The sequence below is a fragment of the Heterodontus francisci genome, unplaced genomic scaffold (assembly GCF_036365525.1).
Source record: "Heterodontus francisci isolate sHetFra1 unplaced genomic scaffold, sHetFra1.hap1 HAP1_SCAFFOLD_124, whole genome shotgun sequence".
NCBI classification, from domain to species: domain Eukaryota; kingdom Metazoa; phylum Chordata; class Chondrichthyes; order Heterodontiformes; family Heterodontidae; genus Heterodontus; species Heterodontus francisci.
In genome coordinates, this window is record NW_027140322.1 from 112,308 (window position 1) to 135,469 (window position 23,162).

Genomic DNA, 23,162 nt, shown 5'->3' on the forward strand with positions numbered 1-23,162 from the left:
CTCCACAGATGCTGCTAGCCCTGCTCAGTATTTCCAATATTTTCTGTTTTATTTCAGATTTCCAACATCTGCAGTATTTTGCTTTTGTGTTGCTGTGGTAATTCGAATTGTTTTTTGATAGATAATTTGTATAAAGTATGGAGAGATAATCGTGTACATAAGATTCAACTTTTATACCCATTTTCTATTTTGCTGTTTCTATGCAGAGGATGATTTATAAATTATTTGGATTTGGATTGGTTTCCAATACAGGGAAAAATGGACCTCGATTGGTTGATGGGACGAACAGATGCTCTGGCCGTGTGGAGGTGCTGCACGGAGACCAGTGGGGGACGCTGTGTGACATGTACTTTGATCTAGAAGACGCCAACGTGGTCTGTGAGCACTTGCAGTGTGGGACAGTAACCTCAATCCCGGGAGGAGCTCACTTTGGGAAGGGAGCCGGTCCAGTGTGGAAGGAAAGGTACAGGTGTCGGCGGAAGGAGACACGATTGTGGGATTGTCCTGTTTCATCCTGGGAACAGTTTAGCTGCTCCCATGAAAATGATGCCAGTGTCATCTGTACGGGTGAGTCATCTCAGTCAATTGAACTGAAATACACCAACTGTTCTGCTGTCAAGCATCATTAACTATTTCCACAGGTCGCTGATTCACTAGTTTTGCTGATCCCATGCTTCCTTCGACACTAAGATTCTGAGATGTGTTTGTCGGTTTATTGGTCTGAATTAAATTACAAATAAATCAAAGAGTTTCACTCTAGTAAACATTGAATACATACAATGTCTCGTGATTAGTACTTATCGCTCATATAATATCTCTTTTGTGGTAAATCTAGGGCATTGCTCAAGGGCTATAGAATCAGCAATTTGCTCCCAGGACCACTGCCATAGAATGGAAATGTTGCTCGAGCATTGAAACTGTTATCAATGTTGGCCGTTCAAATATGAATTATCATGGAATTCTCTGCAAAGATCAGCTGTACAATAGAAAAAACTGTGAACTTGTTTCCAGCTAAATAACATGAGATAAATTTTAATTTCCATTACATTAAGGGCAATAAAATGATCGTGAGTGAAGTAACTCGTTATTTCACCAATATGCCATGCCTTTGATTAGTTCACAAACTTGATGTAAATTACAATTCTCCCAGTTATCCCTCAACCAGCGCCCTCTCATAACAGATTATCTGCTCAGTTAACTGATAGCTGTACGTGGGACATTGCTCAACGCACATTGCTCCCACTTTTCACAATTTAAAATATAGGTAATAAAAACAGTAAGTGCTGAAAATACTCAGAAGTTCTGGCAGCATCTACGGTGAAAGAAACAGAATCAACCTTACAGTTTGCTGATCTTTCATCAGAAGTTAGAGATTTAACAGTTTTTAAAGAAAGGGGAAAGCAAGGAAATAACGAAAGGAACAATCTGTGATATGGTGGAAGGCAGGAAGAATTAAATGATAAATGGGACAATGCAAGGCAGAAAGAGGTAGGAATGGGCCAAGTGAAAAACACATTTCGAGAGAAGCTGCAAATTGGAAGGCAAGACATCGTTCCAAAAAGGGGAGGGAATCTTTCCTGAAATTGCTGAATTCAGTGTTCATTCCTAAAGCCTGTAAAGAGTCTAGTGGAAAGAGGAAGTGCTGTTTCTCAAACTTATGTTAATCTTCATTGGAACTGTGTCGGAGAAAGAGGAGAGAGATGTCAGAGTGGGAGCGGAATAAATAATGAAAAGGACAGGCAACTGGAAGCTAAAGGTAAAGCTTGCAGACTGAACAAAGGTGTTGTGCAAAGTAAGCACTCAATTATGTTTGGTGTCCCAATGTAAAGGAGACGGTATCATGATCAGTCAATGCAGTGAATACAGTATACTAAAGAGAAAGCAGTACAAGAAAATCGCTGTTTCACTTGGAAGCAGTATTTGGCGGCTTGGATGGTGAGAAAGGTGTAGGTAACAGGGCAGTGGTTGCACCTCCAGCGCATTCATGGGAAGGTCCTGGGGGAAGGGGAACTGAGAATGATTGAAGAGTGAATCAGGGTGCCACAGAGCGAATGGTCCCTTCAGAATGTTAAACGTGGAGGGAAGGGGAAGATGTGATTTGTAGTGGCACCACATTAAAGGTGGTGAAAATGGTGGAAGATGATCTGTTGAATATGGAAGCTGATGGAGTGGAAGATGAGGAGAATCAGAATCCTATCATTGTTCCGGGAGGGGGAAAGGGTGAAAGCAGACGTTTGGGGAATGGAATGGACGTGCTTGAGGGCCCTGTCAACTATGGTGGGTGGATGAGGAGGTGAGGAGAGTCCTCGGTTGAGGAAAAAGGAATACATATCTGGAACCACTGGTATGGAAGTTTGCATCACCAGACATTGCAGATGGAGCAAGTGAAAAAATGTGATAGAGTCATTCGAAGAACTGGGGTGTGAGGAAGCATAGACAAGGTAACTGTGAGAGTCCCTGGGTTTACTCTTTATATTAGTTATTAACCTATCCCCAGAATCAGAGACAGAGATGTTGAGGAAGAGAATGGAAGAGTTGAAGATGGACCATGTGAATATAAGGAGGATAAATTGGAAGAAAAGTTGATGATATTTTCAAGTACAGGGCGAGAGCTGGAATATCAGTGCATGTGGACAGGAGGACGACCTTCAGTCCCTCGGCTATCACCGACAGTTCATTTTACCCTCTGTCCCCAGTTCAGCAACCGTAAGCTACTCGGTCCGTCTCGAAAATGTATTTACAGAGAAAAGGTAATGGTGAAAATGATCTTTCAACAAGCCTTCTGAACAATGATGACAGGAATAGTAAACATTAATATTAATGACTTTTCGGGTGGCAGTAAATTCTGAGATATTTTGCTTCAGTTTCACCGTTCTCAATGTGTTTCATGTTGTAGATGAAAATTGGTCACTAAGACTGACTAACGGGGGAAGCTGGTGTGATGGGCGAGTGGAGATTTACCACAATGGCAGCTGGGGGAGATTGCAGGATAGACACTGGACCCTGAATGATGCCAACGTAGTCTGTACACAGCTGGGTTGTGGTGAAGCGACAGCCGCTTATAACGAGTCAAAGGACGGAGAGAGTGAAGGACCCGTCTGGGTGAATGATGTCCAGTGTGAAGGAAACGAATTGCAGCTCCAGAACTGCAGCTTATTCACATTGAATTCGTCTCTCACTGACAGTATGGATGTTGGGGTCCTGTGTTCAGGTAAGCAAATTCTTCACTGCTTTTACAAAAACATAAAAGTGAAATGTCTAATCTGCTGAGAAAAGTGATAATATCGGTTACTTGTTCCTGTGTTTCTCAAACCAGTAATTTCACTCGAGGAGAGTGGGAGAGGATGGTGGGCGGTCGGGGAGCTGGGGTGGTGTACAGAGAGAGAGGACACGGACACAATTAAACAGCAAGAACGTTTGTATTACAGAAATTTCAATTAACACATACATCACAAGGGGTTTAACAGGAATGTAAACGGAGAGAAAACTGACACAGAGCCAAACAAAGAGATGATGGCGTGGGTGACGAAATTCTTAGTCAGATGGTTGGATTTGAAGAGCTGGAGACACGGAAATATTTCTGGTGGAAATTCAGATCTGGGGGTTAGATGGTTAAAGGCAAAACTGAAAGTTGTGGGCAATTGAAGTGGGTGAAGTACAAGAAGCTGTATTCAGAAAAAAGCAGAGCTCCTGAAATGATTCAGGCTGGAGACGGTTATACTGATGTAGGGGGAGAGCATGAAGGTGTCTGAACAGGAAGATCATATTTGGAAACTCTAGGTATTGATCGCAGGGAAACCAATAGATCGTCGTGTGCCATGGCGTTCCTGAGAGGGGCTTCATGTCGGGCAGGCAACAAAACTTTGGATAAGCTGATGTTTCTGGAGGATGCAAGATGGGTGATCGCCCAGGAGAACATTGAAATATTCGATTCTGCAGGCAACAAAGCATGGGTGAGCATTTCAGCAGCAGATGGGCTGAGGCAGGAAGGGAGGTGAATGATGATAGAGGTGAAAGATAACGGCCTTATGATAAAGAGAACACGGAATTGGAATCTCAGCTGTGGTATCACATCCGGCGCCAAGCTTGCAATCAGTTCTACTGCATAGTATATAAGTGGAGGTAGCTGTGTGGGAGTTGGTCTGGTGCAAGTTTCATTAGGTTGTGTATAAAAGTAGACAGATGTTTTGGACTAGACACTTTAAAGTTTCATTGTGTAGCATGTTAATGCAGGCATGTGTTCTGGGGATGTTGCATTATGCAGAGTGTAGTTTAGTTTTGTTTAGTTTAGAGATACAACACTGAAACAGTCCCTTCGGCCCACCGAGTCTGTGCCGACCATCAACCACCCATTTATACTAATCGTGCACTCATCCCATATTCCTACCACATCCCCATCTGTCCCTATATTTCCCGACCACCGCTAGGGGCAATTTATAATGGCCAATTTACCTAACAACCTGCAAGTCTTTTGGCTTGAGTGTGGGCAGATGTTTTCGGGTTGTTCCAATGAACATTTATTTGCATACGACATGTGGAACTTACAACATATGAGATCGTTAATGATTCAGATTTGATACCGATTGGTTACAGTAAGCATTTTCTTCGGACACTGCGGAAATCAATACATCCAGCGTTTCACGTCAGAAGTTTACAGTGCTGAATGGTTATTACACACTCAGTCACTGGACAGAGTCGAGTATGTCATCTTGTTCTTCAGTTAGGTAGATGTTAAGCTCCACCCAACATTTATGCCCACCTACAGAAGCCATGTGTCTTCTCCTTGTCTTCTACTTCTGTATCTGATGGGTCACATTGCTGATGTTTACTCTCCAAAGTGCCTGACGCAATTAGTCCAATCATTTTTGTCCAGTCCAGATTAAATACTGGTTTCTGTTTAGCCAGGAGGTCTACACATCTGGCGTCCAATTGCCTGTAGGTGCTTCCTGATCCTGTCCAACATTTTGCAGTCAGATCCTGTTTTCTGCCCTCTTTGGTCCGGTCCAACAGTCATATATTGATAGAATTAGTCGTTTAGTTCATTGAATCTTTGCAGACAATAGCAATTGCTAATGTGCCTCACAAGTTTCGTTTGCTCATTTAACATAATTGCAGCAGTCTGTCTGGACAGACAAGTCTGCATATTCTCTGTTCAGACATGCGGTTTATGTCTCTAAAATTGCTCAAATATATTCCTTGTCAAAGACAGAGTCCCATCCTTACAAAGGTAAGTGATTCTCTTATGCTATTAATATTAAATTGATTTATGATAATGTAGTAATCAACACAACCCTAGAACGTAATTCTGCACGAAGATACTGCATATTACAAGGCTGATGTTTAAGGGCAGTACTTGTGGACCTTACATTCTCCAATATGAAGTGGAGTAGTAAAGTAATAATGAAGTAATAAATAGCGTGGATTAAACTGCTGGTCTTGCCAGTGACACCAACATTCCCTAAAATAATTAAAAAACAGAAAGGCACGGTGACATGTGGGGAACTATCTGGTAATATAATCCTGAATGGATCAATCACAAAAAGCATCATTGGGTCCTCCTCATCTTCACTAAAACCTCCCGTTTGACAAAGATTATCCAGGAAGGCAAAGAAAATGCACAGCAAATATTCTCCATCATAAATCTTCCTCCTGAACCACTCCCCTGCCTCATCCACCCTGAACTCCAAAAATAATTGAGAGGAGCTCATAGACTTTTTGTCACAAAGTTCAAAAACATCCGTTCAGTCACCTCCACTACTTCCTTTTCTTCCCCAACCCATCAGGCCTAACTTCCTATCAGTTCCCACCCCCATCCCATACGATCACCCTGAATTCACATTTCTTGTTTCTCTCCTAGAATCCTTCACTCTCACTCTGAACCTGTGCTGTTGATGGTATCCACATTTTGCTGGATACACCTTATTTCTATTAAACTACTGAACACAAACATTCCCTTCCTGGGTTCCATGTTAGCTGGCAATATTAACGATTCTCTTTCTCTCTCTCTCTCTCTAAATGTTCAGGCTCCTCTCCTTCAAATCAGCAGTCATCACACCTCTCCTCAGAAAGGAACCATTGACCACCTGTCCATGCAGGTTACTGCCCCAGCTCCAACTGTTCGTACCTCGCCAAAGTCCTTGAATGTGTCGTCGCCTCCCAAATCCATGCTCATCTTATATGAAGCTGCATGTTTCAATTCCGCAAATCAATTTTCTATTCACACCACAGGACGAAAACAAACGACATCCGAAGTGATTGTGACAAACATAAACGATTCCACCTCCTCTTTCTTGATTTGTCTCAAATTTTTATATGATTGATCATGAAATACTTCTCCAATTCCTCCCCATTAACACACGGCTGGGTGGGACTGCACTCAGCTGGTTCTAGTATTATCCATGCAGTCATGGTAAGAAAGTGGCCTGCAATGGCTTCATTCCCGCTCCTTCAAAGTCACCTATAGTGTCACCAAAGGATCGATCCTTTGACACTTCATTACTCATTTACATGCTGCCTTTCAGCGATATCCGCAAACACAGCCTCAGTTTCCACATGTATCTCACTGTATCCAACTCTACCTCACATTCAACACTCTTGAGCCCTCCAATGCCTGTACACTGTCAGAATTCCAGGCTGACATTCAGTACTGCATCAGCAGAAAATTCCTCCAACACTGTATTGAAAAGATAGAAACCATCAGTCCCCACCGCATGTTTCCTTGTCTCCAACTCCATTTCTCGCCATGCTAACTGTCTGTCACTCAGCCAGACAGCTTGGAATCTTGGTGTTAATCTTGCTGTCATTCCTGGTTTTAATTGTGCACCATTGGCGACCGTGCCTTTATTTGCGAAGGTCACATGCTCTAGAATTACATCCTTAAATCTCTCTGCCTTTCAACCTGTCTTTCTGTTTTAAGACGTTGCATAAAAACTAACTCTTTGACTTAGCTTTTGGTCATCTGACCTAATATATTTTTCGGTGCTCTGTGTTAAAATGTCTTTGCTATCACTCCTGTATCGCGCCTTGGGATGTTTAATTACGTTAATGGCGCTAGATAAATGCAAGTCACTTGTAATTGAAGATGAGGGAAATAGCAGATGGCAGTAAATGTCTGACCAAGATAACAAATAAGGGTAACATACATGGATAAAGAACAGATACAGTTATATAACATGAGTATAAATTAACTGTTAATCGTGTGAGTGATTGCCTGTTTGACACCGTACACAGCATTCAAAACATAAAAGGTGAACTGGAGATCAGAACTTGTCAAAGCCAGATGTAATAGCATATCTGAAACATTGCCGTTCTTTACATTCTATGTAAGAAGTAAGTGTAAACAGATATTCTGTTGTATATTTTTTTTACCTGTCACCGGTGCATTTAACCTTCATTTTTTGTGCTGGTGATGATAAAATCAGTTGTATTGAGTGATGATGTGAATGTCTATTGAAAGTATAATCCTCATGTACTGTTATCCAACAGACCACGTGCAGTTAAGGCTGGCTGACGGTGGAAGCCCATGTACTGGCCGAGTGGAGCTTTATTACAATGGGACTTGGGGCTCAGTTTGTGATGATTCCTGGGATCTGGCGGACGCTGACGTGGTTTGCAAACAGCTGGGTTGTGGAAAGGCATTGGACCTGGCACTTCCTGCATCTTGTGGACCAGGCTCAGGGCCAGTTTGGTTGGATGAACTGAAGTGTTCCAGTAACGAATCATTTCTCTGGGAATGTCCCTCAGCATCGTGGGGTAACCACGACTGTTCTCATAAAGAAGATGTGAGGATCATGTGTTCAGGTAAAGGTGCTTCCATGTTCCCATTTTCCGTAGTGTTGTGCACGTGGTTTCACAGGGAAGATATTACTTCGAAATACATACATTGGACAGCACGGAATCTGGCCATTCGGACGAACTGGTCAATGTGGTGTTTACGTTGCCTACGAGTATCGCCCCACATCACTGCACCTAACCCTCTTTGCATATCCTCTAGCTTCTTTCTGCCTCATGTACCTGCATAGCTTTACCATAAAGGCATCAGTGCAAATCACCTCAGCAATTGCATGTGTTCGGAATTCAAAATTCAAACCACTCCCTAGGTAAAAAAAAAATTCTCCTGAATTTCTTATTAGATTTATTCGGGATTATCCTATATTTATGATCACTCGCTTCGGTCTCTGTCACTTCAGAAGTGATTAGTGCCTCTGTATCCCGAGGTCTCTTTGCTGATCTATATCATTTTCACTCTTATTTTGCAAGAAGTACGTGGCCTCTTTATTCTTCCTGTCAACACTGAGCACCTTAGGCTTATCTGTATTCAACTCATTTGGCAATTGTATGCCCATTCGGCCCGTTTATTAACGTCTTCCCGTATTTTGTCTCTGTCTTTCTTAGTGTTTACTATACCCCCAAATTGCTGTCATCTTAAAATTTGAAATTAAGTCTCCCTTGTCTAAATCCAAATCGTTCATGTAAATGTTGAGCAGCAGTGACCCCAGACCTGTGGAACACCACTTCCCACCTTCCGCCATTCTGGGTTACCACATTGTACCCGGACGGTGTGCTTTGGAGCTGGTTTCCTATCATTCTTCCACTGATCTCTTGACTTCACAGGCTCTGACCCCAGTCATGATCCTTGTCAGAGGCCTTCTGATAAAAAAACATGCATATTACATCGACTGCATTATCCCTGTTATCTTTCTGTAACTTCTTCAAAGAATTCAATAACGTTGTTTGTCTTTCTGTTGTGAAATCCGTGTTGATTATTCTTTATTACTTTATGGGCTGTCGGTGTTTTTCTATCGCTTTTCTGAAATAATTACTGGAAATCAGTAAACACAACCGGTGCAGCATGTGTTGAGCTGTGCAGTATGAACATACAACGAGTTATCAATCTAACTATCTGGATATTTCTTGTGTCATTGACAGAGCACAAAGAGCTGCGGCTGGTGAATGGGAAGCATCGCTGTGAGGGGAGAGTGGAAGTGTTCTACAATGGCACCTGGGGAACAGTGTGCTCGGATACACTTGATGGACCTGATGCAGAAGTGATCTGCAAACAGTTACAGTGCGGTCCCCTCAGTTCTATCGATTATTATGCTCAGTCATTTGGAGAAGGATCTGGACCCATTTGGCTTGATGGGATGGAATGTATTTCACACGAATCGTTCCTTTGGCAATGTCAAAACGAACCGTGGGGTAAACACAACTGTGAACACAGGGAGGATGCTGGTGTTGTTTGTTCAGGTAACACAACAAACCTCTAAATGTGCGAGTGTCATTTCAAACATTGGTGTCTGATACAGTCAGCATGTTTCTCTTCTGAACAGAAGCAAAAGTAACTAAGGAGCAGCACCACAGATCAAAGGACTGCATTCGAGAATATGATTGCAAACGTGGGCTTTCACCAGGTGCTACTTCCTCTTTATTATACCAACTATTTGACATGTACTCCTTTCTTATACTACATCAATAATAACCATTGATTCTCTTTGCTAGATTCTGGACATTGGTTGCGCCTGTTTGGAGGTAACACCAACTGCTCCGGGAGAGTTGAGATATTGTGCAATAACAGCTGGGGCACGGTGTGTGATGACTCCTGGGATATGGCCGATGCCAATGTTGTCTGCAGACAGCTGGATTGTGGTCACGCTCTTTTGGCCCCAGGAGGAGCTACTTTTTCCCAGGGTGACGGTGTTATCTGGCTGGATGAGGTGAAATGCACTGGAAGCGAATCTTCTCTGGCCGACTGTCCTTCTTCATCGCCGGCTCAGTCTGACTGTGATCACAAGGAAGATGCCAGTGTGATTTGTTCCGGTGAGGGTGACAGGGTTTGGAGAGTGGGGTTAGGGTTCATTGTTTTGTTAAATTGACTCACTAGTTCCGGAAATTAAGAACAGTATTTATCGTTTAAATGGAAAGTGCTGAAATTTCATCCTCCTGAACCTTTTGTACAATATACTCCACAGGGCTCGATGTGCCTCCAATTGCTGTCCCGTCCACATCTGCAGGTACTTACCATTATTAGTATCCTCGCCAGCGTTAGGGTTTGAATTAGTTGAATTGGTATTGTAGTCATTTTCTCAAGATGCTATGAGCACTTTCTCACTGACTGGAATATCTTTTCCTCACCGCATTTTTCAAATGGTCTGGTTGAAATTCAGCTAATTTCAGATTCTGGCTGTACCTGAACTGTCGTGTTCTCATCAGAAACATGGGGGCACTGTCTCTGTAATTTAGACTGGCTCACACTTCCCTCTGGTGCAATGTGCACCACACATATTGCAGAATGTTCAGCCTGACTCATCGCCCGGAAGCAGTGGATATAATTATTAACTCCCTTTTGTAAATATGTTATTGTGCAAGACGGACTGTGTATGTGTTAAACCTTTCTGTATTATTGTCATTAAGAACAGGGATATAAAACTACTTCCATCCTAGTTGCGGTCTGCTTCGGAGTTCTGCTAATCTGTGTGTTGATCTCACTGATGGTGGTTATACAGAAAAAGTCAATCAGAAGAGGTGAGGTTCATATCTTACCGCGGATCCAACGAAAGGTCCCAGATATTGTGTCATATGCATGCAAAACTCTCGTTCCTTGCAGATTTCTATGGACTGTCAAGTGGCCTTGTTAGAAACACATTTTTTTTTTGTTGCTGATTTTCTCCATTCAATGTGCTAAGGATTTAGTAAAATGTGACATTTAAAATGGAGAGTGATTTGAAGTGTCCACATTCACTGTGAGAGTTCAGCACATCATACATGAAATTCTGGAAGAATTTACTTATTGTAACAAAGGATCCGGAAGTTTACTTCAACCTTTTAAGCTGTGCATTCAACTATTTACTTGTCTGTTAATCTTCCTTCATCCATTGGTTATCAGTTCCAGCCTTTCAGATTCCGGCTCTGGGCATCCAATATCGAGCTGTCTAACCGTGTCTGACTGTTATTTTGACAGGTGATACTTGTCTAGGACCTTCTGTATTCACCAGCGGTGCTTCAACATTCCAAAACGACGCTTCCACTCATATTTCACCCATCCAAATCACTCCTGATTTATTATAAGGAATGGGACGCTTAATAAATGACACTTTTCATAATAATATAAAGTTCCTATAGAAATAGACCTCTCTCTCGAAAGAAAGATTCTATAGCTGGGACAGCATAGGCGCCGAGCACTGCCAAGGATCCGACCAGAACAGGCTCTGTAACAAGACAGTCCTAAAGCTGATAAGATCGAGCCTTGTAACCTCACTAGACTGGCAGTCGTTTACAAACGATCACAAGCAGGAGATCAGGTCATAGAGTAATAGATTAATAGAGTTATTCAGCACTGAAACAGTCCCTTCGGCTCAGCGTATCTCTGCCGGCCATCAGGCACCTACCTATTCTAATCCCATTTTCCAGTACCTGGCCCATGTTGTTGTATGCGATGGCATTTCAATTGTTCATCTAAATACTTCGGAAATGTTGTGAGGGTTCCTGCCTCTACCACCTCTTCAGGCAATGTGTTCTAGACTCCAACCATCCTCTGGGTGATACTTTTCCCCTCAAATCACCTCGATATATCCTTCCCCTTACCTTAAAACGATGCCCCCTGGTTGCCGACCCCTGCACTAAGGGAAAAGTTTTCTTTCAATCTATCCTATCAATACCCTTCACAATTTTGTATACCTCAATCATATTCCCTCCTCAGCCTTCTCTGTTCTAAAGAAAGCAACCCCAGCCTTTCCAGTCTCGCTTCATAACTGAAATGCTCCTACCCAGGCAACATCCTGGTGAACCTCCTCTGCACCCTCTCCAGTGCAATCGCATCCTTCCGACTGTGCAGTTCCCAGAACTGTGCACAGTACTCCAGCTGTGGCCTAACTAGCGTTGTATGCTGCTCCATCATAACCTTTCTGCTCTTATATTATGTGCCTTGGCTAATAAAAGCAAGAATCCCATATTCTTTCCGAACCACCTTATCTTTCTATGCTGCTGCCTTCAGTGATCTATGGACAAGTACACCAAGGTCCCTCTGACTCTCTGTACTTCCTATGGTACTGCCATCCATTGCATATTCCCTTGCCTTGTTACTCCACCTAAAATGCATCACCTCACCCTTCACAGGATTAAATTGAATTTGCTGCTCCCTTGCCCATCTTACCAGCCCATCTATATCGTCCTGTAATTTAAGGCTTTCTTCCTCACTATTTACGACACCACAAGTTTTTGCATCATCTGCAAACTTACTCCGCATACCTCCTATATTCAGGTTTAGATGATTAATGTTCACTACAAACAGCAAGGGTCCCAGCACCGATCCCCGTGGTACATCACTGGTCACAGGCTTGCACTCAATAAAACAACCCTCGACCATTACTCTTTGCTTCCTACCACTCAGTCAATTTTGGATCCAATTTGTCAAATTGCCCTGGATCCCATTGGCTCTTACCTTCAAAAGGGAAATATTGAGAGTTCAGGGCTAAAATGTTCCCACAGAGTTGAAGGGTTAGACGAACAATTCCAGGGATATTGTGGGTGTCAAGGGATATGGAGGATTGGATAAGGATCAAAAAGGAGGCTACTGGCAGATTCAGAGCGCTGAAAAACAGCGGACTCCCGAGAGGAGTACAGAAAGTATAGGGGGTACTTAAAAATTGAATTCGGAGAGCGAAGAGTGGGCATGCAATAACACTGGTGAGGAAGATCAAGGGAACGCCCAATGCAAGGGCAAGAGGATAACCAGGAAAAGAATGGGACTGATTAGGGATCAAAATGGCCGTCTGCAATGTGCAGGCAGAGGACGTAAATTCGGCTTTAATGGATTTCTTTTCATCTGTGTTCACCATGGAGACGGCCGATGGCGGTGTCGAGATCAGGGTTTGTGAAGTACTTAAATGAATTAGCATTGAAAGGCAGCAAGTGTTTGTTGTTTTAGCGGGCTTAAAATAGAAAAATCCCCAGGCCCAGATGAGATGTGACCTAGGCTGTTAAGTGAGGTAAGGGAAGATCCAGCAGGGGCTTTGACAGACATTTTCAAATCCTCGCTGGCCACAGGAGATGGACCAGAGGATTTAAGGACAGTGAATGTCGTACCATTATTCAAGAAGGGTAGCAGGGGTAAACCAGGTAATTACAGGCAGGTGAATCTAACGTCAGTGGAAGGGAAAATATTGAAACAATTTTGAGGAACCTGATTAATCTCCAATTGGAGAGGCAGGCATTAATCAGGGACAGTCAGCATGGCTTTGTTAGGGAGAGATCGCTTCTAACAAACTTGATTGAAATTTTTTCCTCAGTCAACACATTTGTCCTCAGTCTGCTGCAGGTGAACATAGGGATATGCAGTAAAATTGACACATAGACATTCACGAAAATACGCACAACAAAACTACTCCACATTCACTGTACCCGAATTTGTCCCTTTACTTTCTACGTCTCTGTGATTTGGATGTGTTCGCAGATAATTTACTGTTCAACGCTCGTGGGTTGCAACTAAACTTTCATCTTCCCACCCTCCATCTGACAGGTTCTGTCACTAGTGGCAAGGGTTCACCGGCTGGTTTATACCAAGCAATTTATGAAGAGATTGGGAATATTCCACCTGGCAAGGATTCCTATCAGATCCGGCGTTCAGGTCTGTGTTTTATATTTCATGCCGAATGTTCACAAGACAAATGTCACTTCCAAATAACTACCCCATGTTAATGGTCAGTTTACTGACTGAACACTGTCAGAAATCCGCTCGCTATCCCCAGGTGAAGGAGTCATATCACAGTGAGAATGTGTCTAGATCTGTGCGTATAGCAAGATTAGCAATGGGTTTGAGAAGATTTCCGCCCGTTGCTACTGCTTAAAGAACGTGATTTCTGTTTGTTTGTAACTATCATGTCATTTTATTCCATTTCAGCTAGACCATAAATAGTCACTGCTCTCAGGAGGAGACAGTCACATTGACTCAGAGTTTATTTCTCTAAGTGACTGGATTTCTGGATCAGAAACACGCTTCCATCAGGAACTCCTAAACTGAAGTCGGTGGTTCCTGCAAAAACATATCCTAACACTTCGTATTCTGAAGTTTAACATTAATCTACAAATTCTGTTTCACAATACTGGGGCAACAACACTAGCAAATCGATAAAAGTTTTGTCTTGCGATATATTTGGAGGGCAATTTAACCATTGAGATTAATTTCTCAGGTTGCAAAAAAAAACAGTAAAGAACAAATCCGTTATTCGTCTCCTTTCACTCTTTACACTTTTCTGCCCCATTATCCGGGGTGGGGTTCGGTTTTAAAGCCACCACCATCCATTTGAGACATTGAAATTGAAAGAAACGCGGACAGAATGGAGGGATTCTGGATTATGAAACTGTGCGAACTGATTATGTTTTACACTATTGTCTCTGCTCTGATGTCTGAAATCTGACCCACCAGCTGTTTTAACTGCTCGCTGTATGAGCCAACATTCATGGTCCATTCCTAGTTGCTCTTGAACCACTGCAGTCCCTGTGATAAATGTTTTACAACCGTGTCAGACACAAAGTCCCAGGACATTGTCACCAGATGATGACGGTATTATGTTATTTGCTGGAACGTCCCAATCGATCTCTCCAATAACCATTCATGTTTGTGTTTAACAGCTGCTGATTCCATTGAGTCCCTCAATCAGATTGAATATTACACCAGTCACAGTTTGGGTGATACGGATCCTGAATCAGAAAATCCTGAAGGGAACTCCTCCAGTATTCAGGGTGGGTACAATTTTATTTGTTACCATCACGTTTTTTTAATCCATCACGCAGTCTGTTATCTAAAATCAACAACTAAATATATCAGAACTTAATCGCTGTAAAATGATGCTGCTGAATACATGGGGATTTGCTGAGGGATTTTAGTTTTTAAAAATGGAGAAATAATTTGGATGTCTGCAAAATAATACCGATTGCAACCAATACTTTAATGGAATGAAACATTCAATTATTGTGATTTCTGACACTGTTGTGTGGGAGGTGAAATGTGACATTTGTGTGTCTGTTGAATGGGTGATTCAATGGGACAGATGTGACTTTAAAACGGAGGGCAGAATTTTGTCACACAGTGGCGACAGACTGGGAGGGAAATTGCCGCTGGATAGCAGTGCAAAGGAAGCCCGACGTATTTACTCTGTTAAGTGATATTCCTGGAAGCGGCCGAGCTGGTGGGTGGAGGCTGCACTTTAAGGCACTGGGCAGGCAATTGAGTCAATAAACAGGAAATTCATGGCAATTTTCCAAACCATTCACAATTTAATGAAAGGTGACAACAGTTTTCAGAGACTCGCCATCTATAAGGAGGGGGAAGGACAGAGGAAGGTCAGTTTTGGCTGTGAAAAGCAGTGTGGCACTGGAGGGAGGGGGAGAGATACTGTATCGCGGTATTGGCAATCTGGAGGCTGACCTATCTTGGCGATCATAACAGAGGTATTTAGGATGAGCATCCTCTCCGACTTGAAACTTACCTACACCAAGTAAAAAGAATGGAGACCTTGAGAAGTGAGTGCAGCAATTTACAATAGGTCTAAGCCACTCCGGTTTTGAGGCCTCGTATTGTGGAGGAGAATGAGAGATGGAAGCAGCTGCAGTCCCCAGGAGTTGGGCTGCAGCACCCAGACAGGGACAATAATCATGAGGCTGGAAAAGAGTGAGGATGAGCAGGGCACACAGCCGCAGGCAACCAGCTTCTTGAGTGCAGAAGATGCTACCCACCAGAGAGGGCTTACCATCAGAGGCTCTGCTTCCTGCAAATGTCGGAACAGCAGTGTCACTGAAGATTGTGCTTCTCCAAGAAGGTGGGCACTGAGCTGTGCTCCATGGTGTCGGAACATCTGAACCAATGAGTGGGGCACCCCTTCTCTAATTTAATTTTTATCATTTGTGACATTTAATGCTGTCAAATTAATGTTAGGCACTGCATTCACCTTGTCATACTATATCAGGGCATTGATCCCGTTCCTGCACTGAAACCTCTTACATGGGACTACCTCACGGCTGCTCACTCCCTGCTCAATCTCCTGCCATGTCCTCCCCACCTGCCTCGCTGGCCTCCTCCTCCGGTCCTGATGGAAAAGCGCTTCCCTCCTTGCCCTTGCTGCCTGGAGGAGCACTTCCATGGAGGCATGCGAAAACCTGGGCGCCAACCTTGCTCTGGCTGCTGCCATCTGCCAAACATGCAGGTTGTCAGTCTCCCAACCAATATCCTACACTGCCCCTTCCTTTTAATCGATTACAGGCTGCATTTTAAACATCGCATGAGCTATGACTCGCCTATCGTGACACGACACGGTCCCATCATTCGCCAGCCTCTAATCTCACTGCGGCTGAAGATCACAGTTTACCCTGGCTGGCCCGTGTCGACTGACGTCTAATAATATAATTCTAAGTATTCAGTGATACCATTTAATTTCAGTGAAAATCATTATTTCCGCTCAGGTCTGGTTCCGGGTGATTATGATGATGTTGAGACTGGAGCCATTGACACTCAGGATGGTCACCTGTTGCTGGACAGTAGTCCTGATGATCTCTTCACAAGTGCTGGCGGTGATCTCTCCACTCTCGGTGAGTTAAACTCCCACAGTCACCAGCTCTCTGTCACTACTTTGAATTTCGTTCCACTCGGCGATGTCACAGACTGCTGGTTGATTTAAATACATGTTGTGATTAAAGGAAATTAGACAAAACAATGCTTGAAATATTTTAGAAAAGACACCCTTATGTTATTCGGTGTGTGATATCTCTCTTGCTAACACTTTGACTGGAAATCTTCCAGGTGCTCAATCTGAACACCCTGATTCAGTCTTAGCTGATCCATTTCATCTGCTATCACCCAGCGGTAAAAAACAACAACACGGTGAATGGAGATGGAAAACATTCCGAGGCCAACAAATTCCAGTCCCCTTTACGTTATACGTATATAGATGACCCGCATTGGACCAGCTTTCAGTCCAATCATTAAATCATAAACTTTCTTTCCACAGTATACAGCTCTCAGACCCGCACTGAGCCCACTTTCAGTCCAGTCATTCATCCATAATCTTTCTCTCCACAGTATACAGCTCTTAAACCCGCACTGATCCCGCTTTCAGTCCAATCATTAATCCATAATCTTTCTCTCCACAGTATACAGTTCTCAGACCCACACTGAGCCCACTTTCAGTCCAATCATTAATCCTTAATCTTTCTCTCCACAGTATACAGCTCACAGACCCGCACTGATCCCGCTTTCAGTCCAATCATTAAGCCATAATCTTTCTCTCCACAGTATACAGCTCTCAGACCCGCACTGATCCCGCTTTCAGTCCAATCATTAAGCCATAATCTTTCTCTCCACAGTATACAGCTCTCAGACCCGCACTGATCCCGCTTTCAGTCCAATCATTAATCCATAATCTTTCTCTCCACAGTATACAGCTCTCAGACCCGCACTGATCCCGCTTTCAGTCCAATCATTAATCCATGATCTTTCCCTCCACAGTATGCAGCTCTCAGACCCGCACTGATCCCGCTTTGATGCCTCCCTCCATTCCTGAAAACAATGAGGATGTTCACTGTGACACGTTCACAATAGCAGACATTACACCAAAGATGGGCACTGACTGTGTGGTTCAACATCTTACATCTCCATCAGTCTGGTAAGACCAATGTTTTATAATTTGTTCCATGTATTGTGCTGACAGTGTGCAGTCCCAGCTGTTCCCGATATTAAGAATATCGATATTGATCCCAAAGTATCAGAAAGATGATGGGTGGCACAGTGGTTAGCACCGCAGCCTCACAGCTCCAGCGATCCGGGTTCAATTCTGGGTACTGCCTGTGTTGAGTTTGCAAGTTCTCCCTGTGTCTGCGTTTTCGCTGGGTTTCCTCCCACCACCAAAAGATTTACAGTTGATTGGTAAATTGGTCATTATAAATTGCCCCCAGTAGACGTTGGTGGTAGGGAAATGAAGGAACAGGTGGGGATCTTGTACGAATATGGGATTAGTGTAGGACTAGTAAAAATGGGTGGTTGATGGTCGGCAGAGACTCGGTAGGCAGAAGGGCCTGTGTCAGTGCTGCATCTCAAAAAAAGAGAGAACATTTTCTGTACTTACTAAAGAAATAAGAGGCTTATTAAAGCAGAAATATTCTGAGGAGATCATATACTGTATTTGATGTATTTGTTTGGTGGTTAACATTGCTGTAAACCTCTCAAGTAGTTTTTGTTGTTCTTTCAGGTAAAAGTCAGCCTCAAATCCAGTGTATGATGTCTGGAGGTGGATCACAGACTGATGTGTTATTCTGTGTTAAATCTGAAGGAACGGCATGAACTTTCCCAACAGTGTGAACATGATAATTGTACTTTGTTTTACGATACAAACATCACTTTATTTTTATCAACCATCATTTTACATTGTGTTGAAATAACTAGATTTGGCTTTTCTCTTTATTTTGTCTGAAGGTGCGTGTTTTCTGTTTAATTAAAATACCAAACAGAATTGATTTCGGATCATTTCTCTGTCTGCACAAATACTGAGATATATTACTCCGGATGTAATTACCAACAATGTTACAGAGATTAAAACCAGTGCTTATTAATAAAGAGTTTATGCAAAGTTCGTTTTGTAACCGATTCACTTTTCCATATCCTGTTAAAAAAGGTTTAGAACACGTCAGGTGACAAATAAATGGTCTGTCTCTTTAATCTGCATTTATTGTAACTTCTTCCTCCACCACCACATACTCGATATGGACAAATTACTGCAGTTTTTAATGTAAGTGTTGATGTACAATGGGAATAACCTTCCAAAATAATTAAAATGATTTATTCAATGTTGCAGTTGGAATTTGTGCCTTTGTCAATATTAACGACTGCATTGTGGTTCAAGGACTAAATATACAACAATTTCGAGATGCAATATAATGTTTTCCTGCGCTACACTATCCCGGAGTATGGTGGGAGAGCAGGAGAAACTGGTCAGTAATTCATGCGTTTTTGCCGTCAATTTTAAACATTTCAGTTAGTCATCAGCAGAGCACAATTGTTACTCTGTCGGGAGAGCAGCTACACCATGCATTACTCTCCAGAAAATTGTGATTTTTGTGATTCGTCGGCTTACTGAAATACCCGTATCCACCAGCAGACGGCGAACATCATTTGAATTGAAAACGAATTTTGCTGGAAATACATAACAGCTGGGATATCATCTGTGGCGAGAGACACAGGACGAGCTTTGAACGTAATTGCGATTTCGTCAGAAATATATATTAGTCGAGATTAATTACTTTTAGCAAATACAGAATCAGGGAAAAAGGATGGACTGGAGAGAGTAAAAGAGTGAAGGTTTGTGTTAAGATGGAGGCAAGTGTTATGAAATGAATTCCGCCCCCTTTACTCTCTCTTAACTATCTCCCTGTGATGTGCAGCACTTTATTCTCTCAACCCTCACATTGTCATTAAACCTGCTGACAATGGAATCGCTGTTGTTGTTTGTTGTAAAGACCTCTACCTTGGGGAGCCTAAACACGAAACTCTCTGACACATCGTTCCACTTCCCCCAGACCATGAGTCCATCACTGAACATCATGTCATCCTTTCCCATATTATCTTTGAACTCATTTCCTCTTGAGATCTTCACCCCGTGCCTGTGACCGCGCACAGCCCCTTCGAAATCCTCCAAACATCCACAAACAAGGCTACATCGTAAGACTCAACATTTCAATCTGTTCCTTTCCGATGGATCTTAACTCTTTCTATTGCACTTTCTCCCCTTGTCTTCTTCTGTCGCCATCCACGATTTTAGCTACTCTGGTTTCCGGGCCATAAATGTTTCCTTTTCACCATGGACATCCAGTCCAACACTGTAAACAAGATATGTAGGTTCCTTCAACTACATCCCTCCCCAGGCCGTCCAACCACTCTGCATTTACATCTCTCACCAAGATGTTCATTCCCTTTAAACTTCTCTTTCCCTCTCCAGAGCATGTAATTCTCTTAAAACTCTATCTCTCACTAGGGTGATCAATCCCTTTAAAACTCATTAAATCCATTCAGGAAATTCGGATCCCTACAAGTCCATCCCTCATCAGGACGGCCATACCCTCAATACTTCCATCTCTTACCAGGATGTTCAAACCATCTGCAACTTAGCCCATTCAAAATATTCAGGTCTGTACTTTTCCATCCCACACCGGGATGTCCAGTCGCTTTGCAGTCCATCTTTCACCAGGATGTATCTTCCACCTACACCTGTATCTCTGAATAGGACATGCAGCCTTTCTGCATCGCAATACCTCGCCTCACCATCCAGTTGTTTGACACCTTTACGTCCCACCAGCACACGACATCTTGTTTGGGTACATTGATGACTATTTCATTGTAGTTTCCTGACCTCATTCTCAGCTGAAAGGAATTAACTTTGCTTCCAGCTGCCAGCCCTACTTTACATTTACACGACCCATCCCCAATTCGATTCCTCGAAATCTTATTTCTAAAACTGAGGATCGGCAGGTAGCTCACAATGTCTATCTGTAGCCACCAACCCAGAGACCTAGCTCAATTATGCACCCCACCTCCCCCATCCTGCTTCGTGTCAGGTCTCTATTGCCTTCTCCAGGTATCTACATCTCTGTTACAGCAGTTCCAATGATGCCACCTTCCACATCATCATTTCCGAATTGGCTTCTGTCTTTGATCGGCTGAAGAGTTCCCTTCTTCAGGCACGTAACCTGCAATTCCGCCCTCATCCCTTCTCGTCACCACCAGAGCCATGATCCAGTTAGCCTTGTCCTCACTTGCCACAGCAACACCTACATATTCAACAGTTTTCTGCAATTTCAGCCGCCAGCGCCATGTGACGACTAAAGGCATCATTCCCTCCCTTCCCCATTCAACAATCCAAAGGCACTATTCCTTCTGTCAAGCTCTTGGTTAGTCCTCTGTCAATCCCAGAATCACTCCTCTTGCAACAAAAAACATCTCATGCAATGGTTGAATGATGCAACACCTGTTCTTTCCCCGCTTCCCTTTTCACAGCGAGCGTCCCAAACATTCTTTCTGGATGAAACAAGCATCTAATTGTACCTACTTCGAACTGAATACATGGTATTTGTTACTCACAATGTAGTCTATTCTGTTGAGAACAAACGGCGATTCGATGAGGCTTCAATGAACACGTCAACTTTATATTAGCACTTTTCAGCCCCAAAAAGTGCTCCTGTATTTTTGAATAGCGGGTATTTGTAATGGACGAGCAAGTTGAATTGGAGGAAGTATGGGTTCGTGCTCGGTGTCTGGATCCCCTATTGACTCACGACAGTAGCAGTTACCCTGGACTCAACCTTCCTCTTTCCTATCATATTGGCAGATATGTGGTCCTCTTTGACAGATATTTCATATTTCCCTCCCACTGCCATGTATCAGCCGCCAGACCTGGAGCCCACACTGAGAGATGGCTCTGTCGTGCCAGTCACTGCACTGTCATTGTGCAGCAGAATTGGAGACCACATCGAAATCTGACCACGTGGTGCCTGGCATTGCACGGTGAAGCAGCGAGTAACATGTGAAGTCTGAGAACAAGTGATTAAATATTGGTTGCATTGAAATGCTACTCAAACCCCTTCCTCCCACCCCTGCACCAAGTGATTCACGAAGATGATTCTTCCCCTACATTTAGGTCAAATCTCCACTGCACCTGGACAGAGAAAATCCCTGCATGAGGCATTCCCACGCCCACACACTGTGAGGGCCCTAAGTTATTACTAAAACATTTTGCACAAATTGACATGGATAAATGTTTGACTAATATTACGTTAATAAATTGCACTCAAATTAATATTCATTCATGTGCCACCTAATAGTGTTCCCTTGAAGGCTGGTATTTTCTAATTGTAGAGCTGCCCCTTTTAATTCAGCGTGGTGGACGCTTGCAGCTGTCGTAAAAATGGTACTGCAGATATTTACAACCAGCATTTTCGGCGGTGCGACCGAGAATGGGACTGGCTTCAGGTTGGTGCATCTGGACTACATTGCTGGTGCGTGCATGGGCATGGGACGAGGGTCTGTCAAGGGCACAGATGTACTTCCCTCTTGAAAGAGGACACTACCTGCAGTTGCCGTCGCGCCAGTCTGATCCCATGGGGCTGTGCATTATCTCTCACTGATCTGCATGAGAGAAAACTAAAGGACACCACTGATCCGACCCAAGCTCCTCTCCATTCGAACCACTAAATCTGTCAACGCTGCTTCACTACTTTTCGAGGCTGGACGTCACTGTAGAAACCAAAGCCCCAATAGCAGCAGGTTGGGTTTCAATCAAAGCTGGCCTTGGTGGTTACCAGGGCTCTTGCATAGTAAGCTTCCGTAGAGGACAACACATTCTTCATAAGAGAACACAGGCAACTCGTTCCATGAACAGGAACGTCCGGGTGCCATTCAGAGACTATTGGCTCCTCCATAGTCTCATCCATGATGTTGAAAGTCTTTGACAGGTTACCCACGCAACCGTTCTCTACTGGTACTATTCCAATTTCCTTTGCGTGAACAGCCAGGCATTGAATTGGTATTCCCCACACTCTTCAGCAATGTTTGGGTCAGGGCGCATTCGCCTGCCTCCTCTGTCCTCTACTGTGCCTTTCACCACTACCCGTGCTACTCACTTGCAATGTGAACTTCACCCTGTACAGACTGTGCTATCTCACCATCATTCCCATGCATTGTGCTAAATGCTGAACTGGTGCGTGTTGAAGTCAGAGGGGTGACTGTTCAGATTGGTATTGCTGGCTTGGTTCTCCTGCTTCTGAAGGGCCGAGTCGTGCAGAAGAATCTGTCAGCAGAGACAGTAAAAGCGAAATATGAGTACTGGGCAGGCTAAGCAACCTCATATCTGTGAGAGTGGAGAGGCACCTACAATTTGCCGCAGCTCCCTTAAAGAGATGCACATCTAGGACAAGAAGAAAAGAAGAGAACCTTTCGCAAAACAAATCAATGTCGATGGTTATGTATTTTGCTGCGATGTGTCCGCTTTAGAGACCTGTTAAGTTAGTGAGTCACGCAGCATTTTCTGAATAGTTCAGATGTGTGGTCGGGGTCAGTTTATTTGAACTTGTTCAGTTTGTCCGTAGGAGGTCAGTTTATGAAACTACTGTCCGTTTATGGTTAGTGGCCA

The 23,162-nt window shown here is 43.4% G+C and overlaps 2 protein-coding genes across 2 annotated transcripts in view; both read left to right on the top strand.

The window, feature by feature from the left end:
• LOC137359208 (scavenger receptor cysteine-rich type 1 protein M130-like) overlaps window positions 1-7,972 on the top strand; it is a 32,278-nt gene extending 24,306 nt beyond the window's left edge. The window contains exons 5-8 of the mRNA XM_068025266.1: window positions 253-567; window positions 2,897-3,211; window positions 7,486-7,621; window positions 7,834-7,972. Of these exons, the coding sequence (XP_067881367.1) occupies window positions 253-567; window positions 2,897-3,211; window positions 7,486-7,621; window positions 7,834-7,972 (905 nt within the window). The remainder of the gene's footprint in view (window positions 1-252; window positions 568-2,896; window positions 3,212-7,485; window positions 7,622-7,833) is intronic.
• Window positions 7,973-9,042: 1,070 nt separating this feature from the next.
• LOC137359209 (deleted in malignant brain tumors 1 protein-like) lies at window positions 9,043-12,497 on the top strand. The gene is made up of 4 exons (XM_068025267.1): window positions 9,043-9,246; window positions 9,330-9,410; window positions 9,499-9,729; window positions 12,484-12,497. The coding sequence occupies exons 1-4, from the start codon at window positions 9,144-9,146 to the stop codon at window positions 12,495-12,497; spliced, it is 429 nt and encodes a 142-aa protein (XP_067881368.1). The 5' UTR covers window positions 9,043-9,143.
• Window positions 12,498-23,162: the final 10,665 nt, after the last annotated feature.

Excerpts from the sequence above, each read along its gene's own strand:
- LOC137359209 (XM_068025267.1), top strand. The coding sequence starts at position 9,144 with ATGGAATGTATTTCACACGAATCGTTCCTTTGGCAATGTCAAAACGAA. Across the intron at positions 9,247-9,329 it reads TGCTGGTGTTGTTTGTTCAG|AAGCAAAAGTAACTAAGGAG; the intron begins GTAACACAACAA and ends TCTTCTGAACAG. Across the intron at positions 9,411-9,498 it reads CAAACGTGGGCTTTCACCAG|ATTCTGGACATTGGTTGCGC; the intron begins GTGCTACTTCCT and ends TCTCTTTGCTAG.